Below are 17923 nucleotides of genomic sequence, written 5' to 3' on the forward strand. Positions count from 1 at the left end.
TGATAATGTATTGCTTATAAGCATGATTATGCTTTCTTGCTGAGCATCGGCTCACAGGTGCTAATTGGTGCAGGTAAAGGAAAGGAAATGTTGGACCAGCCATGAGTTGGAAAGCTTTAGGGGTTGAGTGTACACATGCAGCCTTCTCATCCGCCATGGCTAAGGATATCAATTGGAACTAGGGTTGGACCCTGATTTTGCCGCCTAGGTTGGCTTTTGTACTCATTTTTGGGTTTGTAACTGTTTTAAACTACGTTGGGATTCCATGTAAGGAAGTTAAACGCTTTTAATAAAATGGTTGACTTTTGACCGAAATTTTTAATACCTAAACCTGTGGTTAGTTTTAATTACACGATTTAAACTCAAATGACTCGTTTAGCAAGTTATGCACCATTTAAACTACACAGTGTAACGGTCCTGGATTAGGATGGCGTTACAGTAGTATGTATGCATAAGCTATTTTTAGTTTCTAATGATCTCACAATGTCATTTGGTGAATTTGATGAAGAAAAAGAGCTTCATTCACTTGATAAAAAAACAAACTATCACATAAATTTATAAGATAAAAAAAGGGAATATACTCATTTGGTACCCTATGTTTTTGCAAAGTATCATTTTGGTACCCTCTGTTTTCAATAATGCTCATATGGTACCCTGTATTTTAAAATCGTACATATTTGGTACCCTAAACTCAGATTTGATAGATAAAATTTTGTCAATTATGTAAGTTACAAATTTAAATTTAATTACATAATTACATATAACTGTTGACAGTTTGATCATATTGACAAAATTTTATCTATCAAATCTGAGTTTAGGGTACTAAATATGTACGATTTTAAAATACAGGGTACTATATGAGCATTATTGAAAACAGAGGGTACCAAAATGATACTTTGCAAAAACACAGGGTACCAAATGAGTATATTCCCATAAAAAAATGATATGTATGTCTTTTTTTTTTAAAATAAATATGATTTAATTATTTAAATTATCATAAAATATCTTAAAATTATCTTATTTTAATTTATTTATTTATTTATTTTTGTTTAAGTTTATGTTTGTTCTACTTTTTAATTTGGCAGTGACAACAAAAGATTATATATTATATGTATTATATATTATATGTTCAAATATAATATTAAGTTTAAGTTTAATTAAATTTTATTTAAGTTAAAAAATGTATAGTTTTATTATTTTAAAATAATTATCACTGTAAAATATCTCAAAAACATCTTATTTTAATTTGTTTGATTATTTATTTATTTAAGTTTAAGACATGTTTACAATCTACCGTTAAATATAAGAATATTTCGTTAAATATAAGAATATTCTGTTAAAGTTAACGGAAAAAATAAATAAAAAAAAGTAATGATATGTGCACCCAAAATATGCACTTAAACATTACACACAGTGACGTGGTAGACCAGCTTAGCCAATCACATTTATTAAAACTGGGACCCACTGTTTTAAAAAACGCTGCTACGTCATTGTGTGTAATGTTTGAGTGCACATATCATTATTCATAAAAAAAATGTTAAAATCAAGAATTTCTGTTATCTACCCACTTTTATATAGAAAAAATTTACATTTAATTTCTGATAACGTATTTTTTTTAGGAAATAATTATACTCCTATTTAAATTTATATATATATTTGAAAATTTTGAATTATTTACGGTGTCGAAATTACAGTTCAAATATTTTGTTGCACTCGTGTATAAAAAAAAAACAAACACGTGTGTTAACATAAATGTTTGAACCGTGTTTTCGGTACCTTAAATTATTCATAATTTTCCAAATTTGTATGATGCATGTTATAACTACAATGCATACAATTATACAAAAATAATTAAGATTCTAACTATCTACATACTAAAATCACAAATAGTGTACCAGGAGCCCTCTTAGGGGGAATTTGTTTTAAAACTGTACTTTGTCATTTACTGCTTTAGGTAATTTTATCGAACAGGTTAAGAGCGATATGATAAGTGAAGTTCCATGTAAGAGTGCAATCTCTAGGCTTAGGATTTTCTTCTTGCAGGACTGGTTAGACTTCTACCTCACCAATGAGAGAGAAATGCAGCTTTCAAGCGATTTCATAGGAAACAATGAAACAATAAAAAATAATGTGTTGGGTCTGCAAAGGAAAACCCATAAACAAAAATTTGAAAAAGAAGTTTTCGTTTTGTACAGAATATTTTGTTCATATGTATCAAATTCAGACTTTAGAACAGGCACGATAAATCTTATACCGAGGAGGAGATAGCCCCCTAAAATATTAAAAATTTTATTAGGTCCCTAAATAAATCTTTTGGTTCGTATAACGTGGATTGTGCACGAAGAATATGTGGAGCAGGCATTAGATTCTACCATAGATTTAGGAGACTAATTAAATAGCAAGAGGCCGGTCACACCACATCCCATCCATATATAAGTTGGATGGTAGTGTACAAGCATGAACAGAATCTAATGCTTTTTCAAAGCTTTTTCATTTGTTTATAGAATCATGGTGGTGTACAAGCTAAACACCAATCAAACACTATTAAAAGCTTTTTCATTTATTTATAGGATGTAATGTTTGTAAGTCATTACCGAGACAAACAACTGCCGTTTTTCTTCCTAGTTTTACTATTGGAATCTAAATATTCAGCAGTAGCTATATCAACGTCATCTTTTTCACTTATGATTGGCTCCTTCCCAACATCAATATTCCATGACAAAGGAATCGCCCACGAAATTAAAAAAAACATACTAGGGGGCTTACCTCAGTTTAATTACTATTAGAAATTAGAAATTCTGATACCAATTGGATTTTGGTCTGGCAGAAATGATAAAAACGTGAATACATTTCATTTGGAAAAAGAGACAAGTCACGAGCATTCAAATAGTAACACAATAGAGAATCAACTACTTGAACAAGCCATTTTCATGCTGTCTTATTTGACCATTATTCGAAACACAGGCGATAGCACTCAACTTGATACTCGAGAGAGCTGGGAAATAACCCAATGAAGACAACGGGGAAAGGAAAAATTAAAAAAGAGCTAGCCTAATGCGAGCAACGCATATTTTCAACTAAATGGATGCAACGAATGCTTTCTTTCCCAAACCATCAAAAGACAATGACGGTAGCAAACGTGGCACAGCTTGTCACTTATGGCTTCCAAAGGAGGGTGGTTTCGGCGATCATGGAAGTAACTACGTATGGGTCCATGTTGGAAGCAGGTCTCCTGTCTTCAAAATAGCCTTTGCCTGCCTTCTCGGTGTCACGGCCAACTCGAATAGATGCACCTCGGTTTGCAACACCCTGTTAATAGAAAGTAATCCAAATATAAACAAGGATCAAATCTAACCCAAACAATGACAACTACGCTGAAAAATCCACATAAATAATAGAATCTTGTTCTGATATTTACCCATAAGAAAGTGTTGATGTCAGCAGTTTCATGTCGACCAGTAAGACGACGCTCATTGCCTTCTCCATATGCAGAAATGTGCTCTTTGTGCTTCAATCCAAGCTTTTCAATGGCCTTCTTGATGACCTCATAACCTCCATCGTTCCTCATAGACTTGGTACTGAAACATAATGGTACAATTTATCTATTAACCAATAGAATATACCAAATATATCATCTATCAATGATGAAAAGGGAAATACAAACCTGTAATTTGTGTGAGCACCAGCACCATTCCAATCACCCTGGTAGTAAAATGATCAAAACCAAATAAAAAATACAAGTACGATCGCAAAACAAGATTGAAATATTGCATGGAAAATATATCCATGTAATGGCGTAAAGGAGAAACAGAAAACAAAAAATTGAAAACACAGACTAGATAATAATACCTGAATTGGCTTTGGATCAAAGGAAAGGACAACTCCAGCAATTTCTGTTACCCTCTGTTAGTTCAAGAAAATAAATAAATAAATTGGACAAAGACAAAAAAAAAAAGAAATAAAACGTAGCGAAAGGAGTTCAAATCGAGCACTTAATGCTACCTCTAGAATGTAACGAGCAGCCCACAACTCGTCTCCAGCAGATATACCGACAGAAGGACCTACTTGGAATTCCCACTACATTGTAGAAGCAACAATTTAATGCCATTATACTAAAAAATAATATACAGTAAGAATGTAAGAAGAACAGACCAAAAGAAGGAAAAAAATAATAGATTGCATATACAAAAGTAATGATCTCTTGCCTGCCCTGGCATAACTTCTCCGTTTATACCACTAATGTTGATGCCTGCATACAAGCAGGCCTTGTAGTGAGCATCAACAATGTCACGCCCGAAAGCTTTGTCAGCACCAACACCACAGTAGTATGGTCCCTGTTGAGAAGTAATCCAGAGTCTTTAATTATAGCAGACTAAGCAATAGATAATATGTAACCAAATCAGGGATCATTAGACATCAAAATAGAACACACGCACAAAATCTCTCGTACAAATATATAAGCATGCAAGTATAAAAAAAAACTTAAAACAAGAACGGTGAGCAGATTTTAAAGCAAAAGTTAAAGACTTCAAATTAAAAGAGATCAAAAATATAATTAGCTATTATAATGAAATGTGACTACCAGAAATTACTTAGAATAAAGACGTTTGTATTGACTGAGACGCTCATAAACTCTTTAGCAGCAAATTTTTTTTTTAAAACAGACAGGAGCCAACAATTGACCACATAAAGCATAATAGGAGTGAAAAAAAAGTATAAGAAGGTGGACAGCTCCAGTACCTGAGGGCCAGGGTAACCACCGACAGGCCACCCAATGGGCCACTTGACTTCTTTCTGGAGCAAGGTGTATTCCTGCTCAATACCATACCTGCTTCCAACATCGTAAGACTCAAATATCAAAAACATTGACTGAAAGAAATATATTGAAGCATAATAACTAAAATGATCATGATAAAATAAGAGAAAGAATAGCCTAAAAGGAACAAACCAGGGTTCCTCAGCAACTACATCAGGATGGCTGAAAATCTTCGCAGCAGCACTTCTCTTGTTAGTTGGAATAGGTTCTCCTGCTGGAGTATAAGCGTCACAGATGACCTGTGATCATATCATCGAAAGCAAAGACGATTTAGAAAAACTGAAACCCTGCTCTGTATGATCTATTAATATCAATTCTTGGACTGAAGGTACAAAACTCTCCTTACCAATATGTTATTGCCTCTCCTAAATGGGTCCTTGAAAATTGCTTGAGGGCTACATCAAAACAATGGCAATAGCAAAATAATTAATAGAATAAAAGTGGTACCCAAAAATGAATAAAAGTGGAGAAAATAAACTAAAAATGATTCTTACTATATAATCACTTCACTGTCTTCTCCGGGAGCTTGACCTGTGCTTGAACCATCGTAATTCCATTTCGGTAGCTTTGAAGGATCATCAACTGGTCCTTCAAGAGTCTTTACAGGCAGCCAAAAATTTGACATGATTATTTGAAGAAATAAATAAGAATTTTTATATCAAACGGAATGTTTATATAGAATTTCTTACTCTTGCTTTGCTTCTTAGGTCCATACCGGATCCACCGACCCTGTTCAAAGAAAAAATTAAACACCAAAATTAACCAGAGAAAATGAAAATAAATAAATAGATAATATAACAATTGTGGGAAAATAATCATTATAAATCCAATTAATTTCGATTTCAAACGATCTTGTTTTTTTAAAGATAAGAAAAAATAAAATAGAGCAGAACCATTATTAATCGTCAAGAAATTACTAGCCCCAAAACTCTTTAAAATGAAGGAAAATAACACAGATCACTGAACAACTCAGGGATCAGTAACAAATAAGTTATAGTAAATAAAATTCTTGAAAACGGAAGAATTGAAGAAAATATACATCAATATAATTTCATATATATATATATATATATAATGGTTTCTGTATTAACTTTGCTGATCGATCAAGCCACATAAGTACTATATAAGAAAAACAAAATATGTACACTTGCTCCAAAACAAACCGTAAACAAAATATTTTTCTTATACTAATCTACAGAATCCAAACTCATGGAAAAGTTGTAATACTTTCTCAGCAACCAAACAAGGAGAAGGAAGAAGCGGATTCATATTTTACAACCATAACAACAGATCACAACTACCAAAAACCACATTTTGGAGCAGAAAGAGTCAGTGCACAGGACAGAAGATCATTTCCATGAACACAAAACAAGGAGAAAAATAGTGGAAGGGGACTAACTAACCATATGTACTCTGCGATGATCTTCTCAGTGGAGTCAGAAAGGTTTAGGTTAACGAGATCTGAAAGTAGCGCCATATGTAGACAGACTGAAAAATCTTACACGCAGAAAGAAGAAGAAGATCTCTCTCTCTCAGTGATGGTATACAATACAGAGTCGTGAAACAGAGGGTGCTATCCCCCTCTTTTTATAGTGCGGCTCTGTCTCTAGTAGTGTTGGAATTATAAAAGTATTCCGAAATGTATTGTATGGTTTTTATTTATTTTACTTATAAAAAATCAATTTAGTCAATTTCATTAATATACTAACTAATTTGTGAACAATATGGACAAAAATCAGGCTATTTGATTATTTTACATTTTAATCATTCAAATTTTAATTTTAGATTCTTTAGGACGTAACTCAATTAATGTTACGAGTCAATGAATTAAATATTTTGAAAAAACTTAGTGGAGTGTCTAGATTCTCATGTATCAGTATATTTCTTATAATGTTGATTTAACAAACTTAATTATAGAGGCAATTTGTTTTAATTTAACGAATCATATAAAAATAAAGAAAAACAAAACTAGAAAGTTTCCCTTAAAAAAATATATTAGAAAGTTGAATTATCACCAGAACAAAAAGTGCAGTTGTGGGAAAAAGAATAAAAAAAAATAAAAACTGATAGAAAATTGGGATACCTATAATCGCGCGTGAAAAGAATCTACAGCTACGGGTCCACTGTTGTATGACTTTGAAATTGCCGTATACCGGTAACTGAATCTGCCGGTAGCTTTCACTATTTCTGACCTTTTTTTAAAAAAAAAACTTACTCCAAAATCTCACATCTTTACCTCCAAAATCTCATAATCTTTATCATCTTAACCTCCTTATACAATTAATCTCAATTCTTGTTTTCCTGGGTAAAATATCTCAATTTATAGTTCTTTTAGCAAATCTAAAATCTTTATTTGTTGTAGTTATTATTTTAGTTAATAAAAATCGCGCTCATAATTTATTGCACCACATATTAAATACAAAGTCATGTCATAATTTTTTAATTATTTTAAATTAAAAAATAAATAAAAATCATTCTAATTTAAAATAGATTAATTAAAATAAAAAATTACTTAAAAATATTAAAGAACTAATAATATATATTAAAATTAAAAAAAAAAACCCTAAATATTTCCCACTTTCATCCCCATCCTTTTCTTCTTCTTTCCTTTCTCATTCTTCTTCTTCTTTCCTTCCTCTTCTTCTAACCCTTCTCCTTGCAACTTCTCCACTCGCTAGCCTTTGCCCTGTCTCGCCCAACCCAACGTGGCCTAGCCCCAAGCCTCCATCTCTGCCTTTGCCTCGTCGTTTTTGAGCCCAGCGACCCACGATCCATGGTTGAGCCTCCATCTCTGCATTTGTCTCGCCGTTTCCAAGCCCAACGACCTGCGATCCATGTTTGAGCCTCCATCTTCGCCTTTGCTTCGATGCTTCCGAGCCTAGCGACCCGCGATCCATGGTTGGGCCTCCATCTCCGCCTTTGCCTCACCATTTCCGAGCCCATTAACTCGCAATTCATGGCAAGGTTGGGGTTTTGAAGGGTCGGGGGTTGGATTTTGAAGCTCAGGTGCTCAAACTTGGTGATTCGATGGAAGATTTGGGCTTTGGGTGGGGCAGAGCTTGCTGGACGAGAGGGTAGGCGTTGGGAATTGGACAACGAAATCTGAGGCAACAAAATCTGGGTTTCTTGGGTTTGAGTTTTCATTGAAATCTAAGTTTCATAGGTATGTAAGTGTTAAAATCTGAGTTTTTGGTGATAATATGTAGTAGTAATTCATGTCTAATTGTAAATTTTAGGTTAATTTGTTGTTTATTGATGTGAGATTTGTAAAACATTGGGTTTTAATTTGGGTGTTCATCTCAAATTTTAGTGAGGAGAAGAAGAGAAGAAGAAAAAGAGTTAAATGTTAATTTTTTTTTATATTTTAAATAAAAATCATTTTTTATTTTGACATATATATTTTTTATAATTTATATTAATTTGAATTAATTTTTTAAATAAAAAATTTAATAGAAATACATCAAAAATCCTTTTTTTAATCTCTTTTTTCCTTTTATATTAAACATTTTACATGTTAGTTTCTATAATTTCTTTACATCATTTAGTTATTTTTTTTAAAATGTTTTTTATTTATTTTACACATATTATAAGTCAAAAAAATTATTGCTCCTTCAAAAAATATATAAAAGGAAAACAATATAATATGTTTAGCGCAATGAATGTATTATTCAAAAGTAAAGCAGTTAGTGCTCATTACTATTAAAAAAATGTGAATTAGATCATTTTATCCTTCTTTTATAATTTTAACTCTATATTTTAGAAAGGAAAAAAAAAAGCTATTTTAGCTCTTCTACTCCCAATAAGTGTTGTATAATAGCTTAAATTTTAAAAAATTTAAGAAAGAATGTTTTTGACTCTTCCATAGAATGAACTAAAGCAATACTCTATTCTACCTCTAACACATTTCCATCTCTACATAGAGATGGTTTACATTTACTTTAAACAATTTATATATTTTTTTATTCCATGAATTTTGTTTCTTTCTCTAAATGAATTATTTTTTTATTTTTTAATTCTTTTATATTATTTTAATTAATAAAAATATAATATTTAAATATATACATCCTAAAATATTACACAAAATGACACCTGCCAAGTTATTTTAATATAGTATAACTCATCTTAAATATATATATTTAGTTAAAAAAAAAAGAAAGTCATCACATCATTATATCTAATGTTTTAGTTCATATTATGTACATATCGATACCCATATATCAAATTTAAAAATAAAATAAAAAATTAGTATTAAAAGTATTAAACATTATTGTTCTAGTACATTGATTAGGGTAGTTTAGTAATTTTTATTTATTCTTTTGTTTGAATTTTTTTTAAAAAAAAAATAATGCATTAACGAAGAATACATATGAAGAATATTACATAGAGAAGAAGTTTAGAGAGAAAACCTCATAACAATGCTTGAAAACCATAGCATTATTCAGACAGAAGATTTTATTTATATAAGTAGGCTTTACAGGAATTAGAATTCTGTTATAACAGAATTAGTTACAAATAGTAGAGGAAGCAAAAATAACAGAAAAAATAAGCCTAAACCAACTAAGTTGAGCTAACTATTTAGTTGGTTATCATCCCCCTCAAACGAAAAGGGGTATTCACAACTTTGAGTTTGGTCTTGAGATAATGAAACCGGTCCTTAGGCAGTGATTTGGTGAGAACATCTGCAACTTGATCAACAGAAGGGACATAACGAACAGAGATTTCATTATTCAAAATGTTGATCACACACAAAATGTTGATCAATCTCAATGTGCTTACACCTGGCATGAAATACGGGATTAGCAGCTAATGCAGCGGCACCTTGATTATCAACCCAGATGATGGGAATATCAGCAAGTTGAACCTGAAGTTCAGTGAGTAAGGAGAGAAGCCACTTGATTTCTGCGGCTGTATTAGCCAAAGCCCTGAACTCAGACTCAGTTGAGGATCGAGCAACCACTTGCTGCTTCTTAGCAGACCAAGATATGAGATTAGGTCCAAGAAACACTGCATACCCTCCAGTGGAACGCCTATCATCGATGCAGCTGGCCCAATCAGCATCAGACTAAGCTTCAATGGACAATCGAGGAGCTGGTCGACGAAAAAGACCTTCAGAGATCGTTCCTTTTAAGTATCTCAGCAATCGTTTACATGCTTCCCAATGGACAGTAGTAGGAGCATGAATGAATTGGGATAGCTTATTTATGATGAACGCAACATCAAGCCGAGTGAGAGTTAAGTACTGCAAGGCACCCAAAGTACTTTTGTACAGTGTCTTGTCTTGAAAAGGAGTACCTTCAGAGAGTGAAAGTTTGTGAACACCACTGGTAGGGCTGGAACAGATTTTAGCTCCTTCTAATTTCACCTTAACTAACAAATCAGTAATGTATTTACTTTGAGACAAATACATTCCCTCTGAATCTCTATGAATCTCCACACCAAGAAAATAATGCACCTGTCCAAGATCTTTTAAAGCAAAGGAAGTGTTCAAATCAGTAATCAATCGTGTAATCAGTTGAGTGTTTGGACCTGTAATAAGGATATCATCTACATAAACCAGTAAAAGAACCAAAGTGTCAGCAGTACCAAAAACAAAGAGTGAAGAGTCAGCTTTGGAAGCTCGGAAACCCCAGCTAAGAAAAGTAGTTTTAAGCTTATCATTCCAAGCTCTAGGGGCCTGCTTAAGGCCATAGATAGCTTTATGCAGATGACAGGCATGAGTAGGTTTAGAAGAGTTTTCCAAACCTTGAGGTTGAGTCATGTTAACTGTTTCTTGTAGAGTGCCATTAAGAAATGCATTAGAAACATCGATTTGGTGAACTGCCCAATTGAATGACATCGCTAAAGGGAGAACCATTCGAACAGTAACTGGTTTCACAACAGGGCTGAAGGTCTCTTCATAGTCAATACCAGGTGCTTGGAGATATCCCTTAGCTACAAGCCTTGATTTGAATCTGTCAATAGTACCATTAGCCTTGAGTTTAATTCGATGAACCCATTTGTTCCCTATAAGATGCATATGAGGTTCATATGGTACAAGTGTCCAGGTACCATTAGCAACAAGAGCATTAAATTCAGTATTCATAGCAGCATTCCAAGCAGGATCACGAAGAGCGGCTTTGACAGATGTAGGTTCTCTAGGCAAAAGAGACTCAGCAAGCTTGTGCTTAGTCACTAAGTATGCCTTAGGCTTGTAAATACCATGTTGAGATCTAGTAATCATAGTGTGAGTCCGCTGAGGAGCAGCAACTTCAGAGATAACATGAGCTGATGAAGAAGATGCGAACCCAGAGACAACTGGATTGCTTGGTGAAGAAGATGGAGACATGCTACCAACAGGATATGGCAATGAAGACTGCTCATGAGAGGCATTTGAAGCATCTGAACTACTAAAAGGAACATCTGAAGTAGGTGATGCAGGTTCAGGTGTTGAGTTGGAGATAGCAGCAGGAAGAGACGGAGATTCAGATGCAACAGCAGTAGGAGAAGGGGACTCAAATGAAACAACAGAAGGAACAGTTGGATGAGTACCAGTATGAGTAGTATTGGTGTAAAATTGAGCAGTTGGAAAGAAAGTAGCAGAAACAGTAGGTACTTGTTGGTTGGATGAGCAGGAAGATGCTGGAAAATGAGTTTCATTGAAGATCACGTTTCGAGAAATGAAGAGTCTGCCTGTAGCATTTTCACACAGATATCCTTTGTGCTTAGGAGAATAGCCCAAGAAAGTACACTGCTCAGATCTGAACTGCAATTTGTGATGAGAATAGGGTCTCAAATGAGGAAAACAGACACATCCAAAAGGTCTCAAAATTGTGTAGTCAGGCTTCTATTTGAACAAGCACTCAAAGGGACTAATATTACCAATAATAGGAGTAGGCATTCTGTTAATAGAATATAAAACACATTGAAAAGCATGCCACCAATAAGACATGTCTAAACTAGATTGAGCAAGTAAAGTCAAACCAGTTTCTGTCACATGCCTATGTTTCCTTTCCACTCTCCCACTTTGCTCATGTGTATGAGGACATGACAGTTGAAACATAATCCCTTGATCCCCTAAAAATTTCTCAAAGGGTCTATATTCTCCCCCTCCATCAGCTTGCACACCCTTAATTGGCAAATTAAATTGCTTTTCCACCAAACTTTTAAATCGAATGAAAATGTCAAAAGCCTGAGATTTGAGAGTAAGAGGAAAAATCCAAGAAAACCTGCTATAGTCATCAATAAACAGAATGTAGTATTTGTAATTATCTTTGGACACAATGTGTGAGGGACCCCATAGATCCGTATGAATAAGTTCAAGGGGTTGAGAAGCCCTACTAAATGACCGAGGAAAGGGAAGCTTATGGCTTTTACCTAGCAGACAAGTATTACAGAATTTTAGATTTTTAAGGGAATGAGGGATATTAGATTGAGACAGAATTTTACTTAGAGTTGCGGGGGCTGGATGGCCTAACTTGCAATGCCACAAGTTAATATATGAGTGTAAAATAGTTGAAATGAACAGTGGGAGACAAAGAAGCAACATAAGAAGAAGTATTTTCTTTATTGATTGAAGATGTAGTACATGGAGAAACTGCAGAAGCAGTGTGAATACAAGTATTATTACATTGAATGGGAGCATTACAATGTGTAAGAGTAGATGTGGCAAGATGACACTCCAACGAATGCTGAGACAGATTTGAGCTATCCTCTCCTAGAAGATAAATACCATTCTTAAGCTTCCCTTTGAGCAGAACAACACCTGATTGTTTGTCCTTGACAAAACAACAAGATTTATGAAACTCTAAGAAAACATCATTATCACTGGTCAATTTAGAGACACTAACCAAGTTTTTAGTAATGGAAGGGACTTGTAAAACTGAATCCAATTTTAATGGATTAAAGGAGTGAGGAGAAAGAGTAGCTTTACCAACATGAGAGATGACAAGTCGCTTACCATCATCAACAGCAACAGTTTCTTGGCCAGTGTAGGGAGTGGCAAAGTCAAGATTATCCACACTAAAGGCTACATGATTTGTAGCACCAGTATCAACATACCATCCTGCATCATCTCCAAAATCAGGAATAGATTGAGTCACATGAACTAGAGGATCATAGTCAAGTAGGTGTTCGGTTAGATGAGCCTGGGGTTGAGATGAAGTAGTTTTAGGAGTGACCCAATTCTTGTCGAATTTGTAGTGACAGATGGCAGCAGTGTGCCCATATTTCATGCAAACTTGACACAGAGGTCTATTGGTGTTAGGTGGTCGAACAAAGCCACAAGGATAGAATCTTGACTGGATTTCAGGACCTGTACTTCTGCCAGAATTAAAAGGAGGTCGATAAGACCCATTTCTTGATCCAAAAGTGAGATTGGCCGACATTTTGGTAGACAGATCTAGCATAGAGGTATGGCGTTCAAGTCGAGTTTCATGGGACATGAGAAGAGCTTGAACTTCTTCGAGCGATAAGGTATCACTCCGAGAAGTGATTCCAGACACAACAGGATCAAACTCCAGACCAAGACCATTAAGGAGATGAAGAATCATGTCAAGATCAGTGATCGAGTGTTCAGCAATGGCTAAAGAATCACATATAGATTTTATTTTATCAATATAGTCAGAGATGCTAAGAGTACCTTTTTGGAGGTTTGAGAGCTGACTTTTGAGTTGGAGCAATCTTGCTTTGGACTAACTAGAGAACTTCTGTTCAAGAGCTTTCCACACAGCATAAGAGCTCTTGTAACTCGAAACAGTACCAAGAACACCTTCGGTCATGGACAATCGAAGCCATGATAGTAGTAGTTGATCTTTACGTCGCCATTGCAAAAACAGAGGGTTATTTTCACCATTGAGAAGCTTGGAAGGTGGAGGGATATCACTGAACAGGATCTCATCCAGATCGTGACCGATGACAGTAGGGACAACTTGGGAATTCCAAGCAAGAAAATTAGCTCGATCGAGCTTGACAGTAAGAGAAGATGAGAGAGAATTAGAGAAAGTATTCCATTGTTGAACAACAGGAACTTGTTGAGTGAATGGAGTAGCTTGAGGCAGAGGATCGGTGACCCCAACTGGAGACGAGTTGTCGCCGGAAGAAGCCATGGACATGAGTTAGAGTGGCTTGGATACCATGAAGAATATTACAGAGAGAAAACCTCCGAAAAATGCTTGAAAACCATAGCATTATTCAGAGAGAAGATTTTATTTATATACGTAGGCTTTACATGAATTAGAATTATGTTATAACAGAATTAGTTACAAACAGTACAGGAAGCAAAACTAACATAAAAAATAAGCCTAAACCAACTAAGTTGAGCTAACTATTTAGTTGGTTATCAACATATATATAAAACTATATTTCAATTGTAGCATTATTAAGTCTAGACATTTAAAAGTTTAAAAATGCTTATGTTGACACTAGAAATTGTCAGCCACAATTGAAAAAGAAAAATAATGAACTTAAGAAACTCCCAAATTTTATGTGTTCGGTCCAAAAAAGTAGACTATGTCTATATAAATGTTTTATTGGTTTATCTTGTTTGGAATACAAATTCTATAAAGTTTTGCATGCAGGAAGGGTCCTCCTCTTTACAATGCCACAACCCCTATTTATAATGACATGAGGTTGAGAGGTTGAGCTAATATCTCATCAGGTTTGAGGTATTTCTTTATTAGTTACAATTACATTTTATTAGTCACTTCTATATTTCACTCCAAACACTCCCAAGGATATTTGTAACCTCTTTGCAGCTACTTTTCACATCCAAATGACAATGTGATCGAAACCTAACTAGGATTACCTGTGTTAGGGGCATGAATAAGGCCATATTCTTCAGAATAATCAAAGAAAAAACCTTAATGTTGTTTGATCCAAAACATTCGCAAGCGATACCAATCTATATTTCGGATAAGGGTTGATTATAGATTGATATCGTTGGAATGATCAATTGTATTGTTCCATGATTCATCCACAAAGTCTTGAAAGAACTTGAAAGAAACCTCTTGGTGGAACCTGCAAGAAGGCACTCCGACACTCAAGTTAGTAGAGATTATCTCTCTAAATCTCACAAGAAATATAGAATGAGTGAATAATGAATCCAAGGTCCCATTTTTGGTCCCTTGAAGTGATATTTATAGATAAATAAAGTGGTTAAAGGTATGAATGGAGCTTATTGGTCCATGCCATTACACTAAACATGGTGGAAATATCTATCTTCACAGCTTGGACCAAGTGAGATCTGACCTTATCCGAACATGTCCGACCTTCAATGTAACGACCAAAAATTCTATCCGGTTGACCCACTAGAATACGACTGTGTATTTCTAGTGGCCAATACCCTTAAGAAATGTCAAATACTTGAAAATCGGTCGTTAAGACTACATTTAAAATATCTAAATCCTTTGCAAAGTATTTCCAAACACTAACCAAGTTAAAATGCAAAGTCTTGGGATCCTAACAGTTTAGAACTTATAGTCTGCATGCATAAAACAGATTTACTTGACCAACAAGTCATACTGTAACTTAGAAAAAAACTTTAGAACTAAACTTAGTAAAATTACTTATGCGAAAGACTTAGAACCCGCCAACCCTACAAGTCTGGTTAATCACAATATGCATACTTTAGATTATTTCCCCTATAGTACACTGACACTGAGACACTAGGCTTTATCTATACTTGCACATAGAGTAACTAATTGAGTTATTAAGCCTAGTAAGGAAGCAAAACATGCAACACAAAATCATAACTAGAAATATGCATCAACACATTATCCACAGTGATACATAGAAATTGAAAATAATACGAACAATTTTTATCATCGGGACATTTTATACTAAGGTGATTAGCCTCAAAGACCTCCTCAATCAAAAGAGCTTTGCCACTCACCAACTGAGCTAGCTCAAACTTATAACATTGATACTTTCTTTAGCTCACAAACTGAGCTAGGTCAAACTTAGAACATTGCCACTCTCTGTTTGTGCTTTCATGAACAGAGAGCGAGCTCGTCTTGCTTGATTATCTTTGAACTTTTGATGCTAACCCATTGCATGTTACATTTTATTTTCAAGTATCCACGTGGAGTAGTAGATTCTAGGGAGAGATGTCTGCTACATTGATATGGCCCCTCAACAAAATCCATGGGCCTAGGCTCGGCCAAGGCGGGGAGCAGTCCGCCCCGCCATAATGGAGTCGAGGTCTTCTTCTAATGCTGATTCAACTAAGGTCGTTTGGCAAGCTCGCGATACAACCCCATCATTGGTCGAAGGTAATTCCATTACCCTTCCTTCTGACATGACCGAGGCACAACTGAGTCAGATGATTAGTCACCATAATTTGTCCACTATGCCTGAGTACAGGCTTCTCGGGCCTAATGAGTGCAGCGACCATTCTCCCGAGGTTTGGTAGGCTTGGAGTCCCAAACATTGCGACCCCAAGACCATACACTCACTACATGATTATTTGCTCAGCATTACCAACTAATTTTCAGGTAGCGCCATTTCAGTTAGCTCTCAATGTCTACTGGATCATTACTAGGCTTAATGTATTGTTGAGGAGCATAGGTTGGGAACCTCCCACGCTGCGTGAGATCCATTATCTCTATCACCTCCATTTCAACCCAGACGGGAGGAACAAAGGCTTTTACCACCTTCGTGCTCATATTGGAGTGCCCAATCTGGTGTTTAGTGGGTGTTTACCGAGTTTTTTGGAAACTATAAATATATTAAGAAGCAAGAGCTAAAAATAAACAATTAGAGATGAACAATCAGAGTTTTTACGTGGTTAGGGAGTTAATGAGCCTTAGTCCACGAGTTCCTTAGAGTGATTTTGACAATGGAGTTTTCTACAAGTTTTAGCAGAGTAATTGCTTACAAAAGAAAAATCTGGGGCCTCTGCTACAGTGCACAACTAACCCTATTTATAGGTAGTCAAGAGTAGAGGGCTTGCTCGCTAATAGGGATGTAATCATGGTTTGCTCGCTAATGGAGCCATAATACAAAGAATGTGACATAATAAAGTGTAGTTAATCTAGGCCCATTGGGCCGGCTCAGGCATGGCCAAGCCTTACAACTGCCCATTGTACGTTAGCTCAGACTGGTCTATGTGGGCTTCTAAGGGGATCCTGGGGACAGGATCTTTTAGAGTAATGGCAGTACTGTTCCCTAGGAACAATGAAAGTTCCATGCGTACCCTCTTCTGCAGGTTAGTTGAGGAGACCAACTGCCAGATTTCATGGGGACAGGTCAGCATTGGGGCTAGTTAGGCTTGCCCCATCCAGAAGTCTAGTCCGGGTTCGTTTAATAATGTCCCGGTTCACTTACCGAAGTCCTGGTTCATTCACCAGGACTCGAGTTCATTTGCCAAGATGGACATCATGACACTGAGTATCTCCCCTGGATTCTTGATAAGGTCTATCTCCATCGACTAGTTAGTTTGCCACCTTAGTTGGCATCTCGGAGGATATAGGTAGGTCAGGACCAGGAAGATGAGTCGGGCTTGCATCTTAGTCTCGATTCCTTAGTTATGCTCAAGCCCATCGAATGTTATTGGGCTCGATGGTGCTTGGGCTATCTGGGGTTTCATCCTTCCTCGTTCACCAGGTTTAGGATGAGCCCAGACCATTTAAGAGGGCCAACGGACCCATTGGGTCATGCCACGTGTCACAGATGGAAAACAGGGATAACATTTACCCCCCAAGTCTTCATCTGTGTTCACACAGTGGAGACTTGCCTCGCTCTCCCAGATCAATCTCAAATATCCCGGTTTGTTTACCAAGAGTCGGGTTCATTTACTTGGGGGCCATTTGGGCGATCCCCATCCTTTCAAATTCTCAATGTTTCAGACACGTGTCTTCTGGTAGATGGCGTGTCTACGCCAACGCCCTAAAGATCTGGAAATAATATTTTGATTGCCCAAGTGACTGATGGGTGTCAGCACAATTCTCGAGACGTCCCATCTATACAAAAAATGTTTATTGGGTACTCGAGTGAGTTGTTTACTGCTTCTGCACCATCTGGAACCGTTGGATGGGGATAGCCTTGAGATTTTCAACATGGACTGTTGGATGAGGTAGGTGTGGATCGTGGATTGAAGAATCTGTGATTCAGTATTCGATAAGGCCAATTGAA

General features: G+C 35.7%; 1 protein-coding gene across 1 annotated transcript; it reads right to left on the reverse strand.

Moving 5' to 3' along the window:
• Positions 1-2830: 2830 nt before the first annotated feature.
• On the reverse strand, positions 2831-6451 carry LOC133818641 (glutamine synthetase cytosolic isozyme 1). The gene is made up of 12 exons (XM_062251649.1): positions 6220-6451; positions 5506-5545; positions 5311-5414; positions 5163-5211; positions 4949-5055; positions 4741-4828; positions 4206-4334; positions 4003-4077; positions 3850-3903; positions 3665-3702; positions 3419-3578; positions 2831-3309 (listed from the first exon to the last, which is right to left on the reverse strand). The coding sequence occupies exons 1-12, from the start codon at positions 6291-6293 to the stop codon at positions 3157-3159; spliced, it is 1071 nt and encodes a 356-aa protein (XP_062107633.1). The 5' UTR covers positions 6294-6451; the 3' UTR covers positions 2831-3156.
• Between the last annotated feature and the right edge of the window lie 11472 nt (positions 6452-17923).

This window comes from Humulus lupulus, chromosome 2 (genome assembly GCF_963169125.1).
Source record: "Humulus lupulus chromosome 2, drHumLupu1.1, whole genome shotgun sequence".
NCBI lineage: Eukaryota > Viridiplantae > Streptophyta > Magnoliopsida > Rosales > Cannabaceae > Humulus > Humulus lupulus.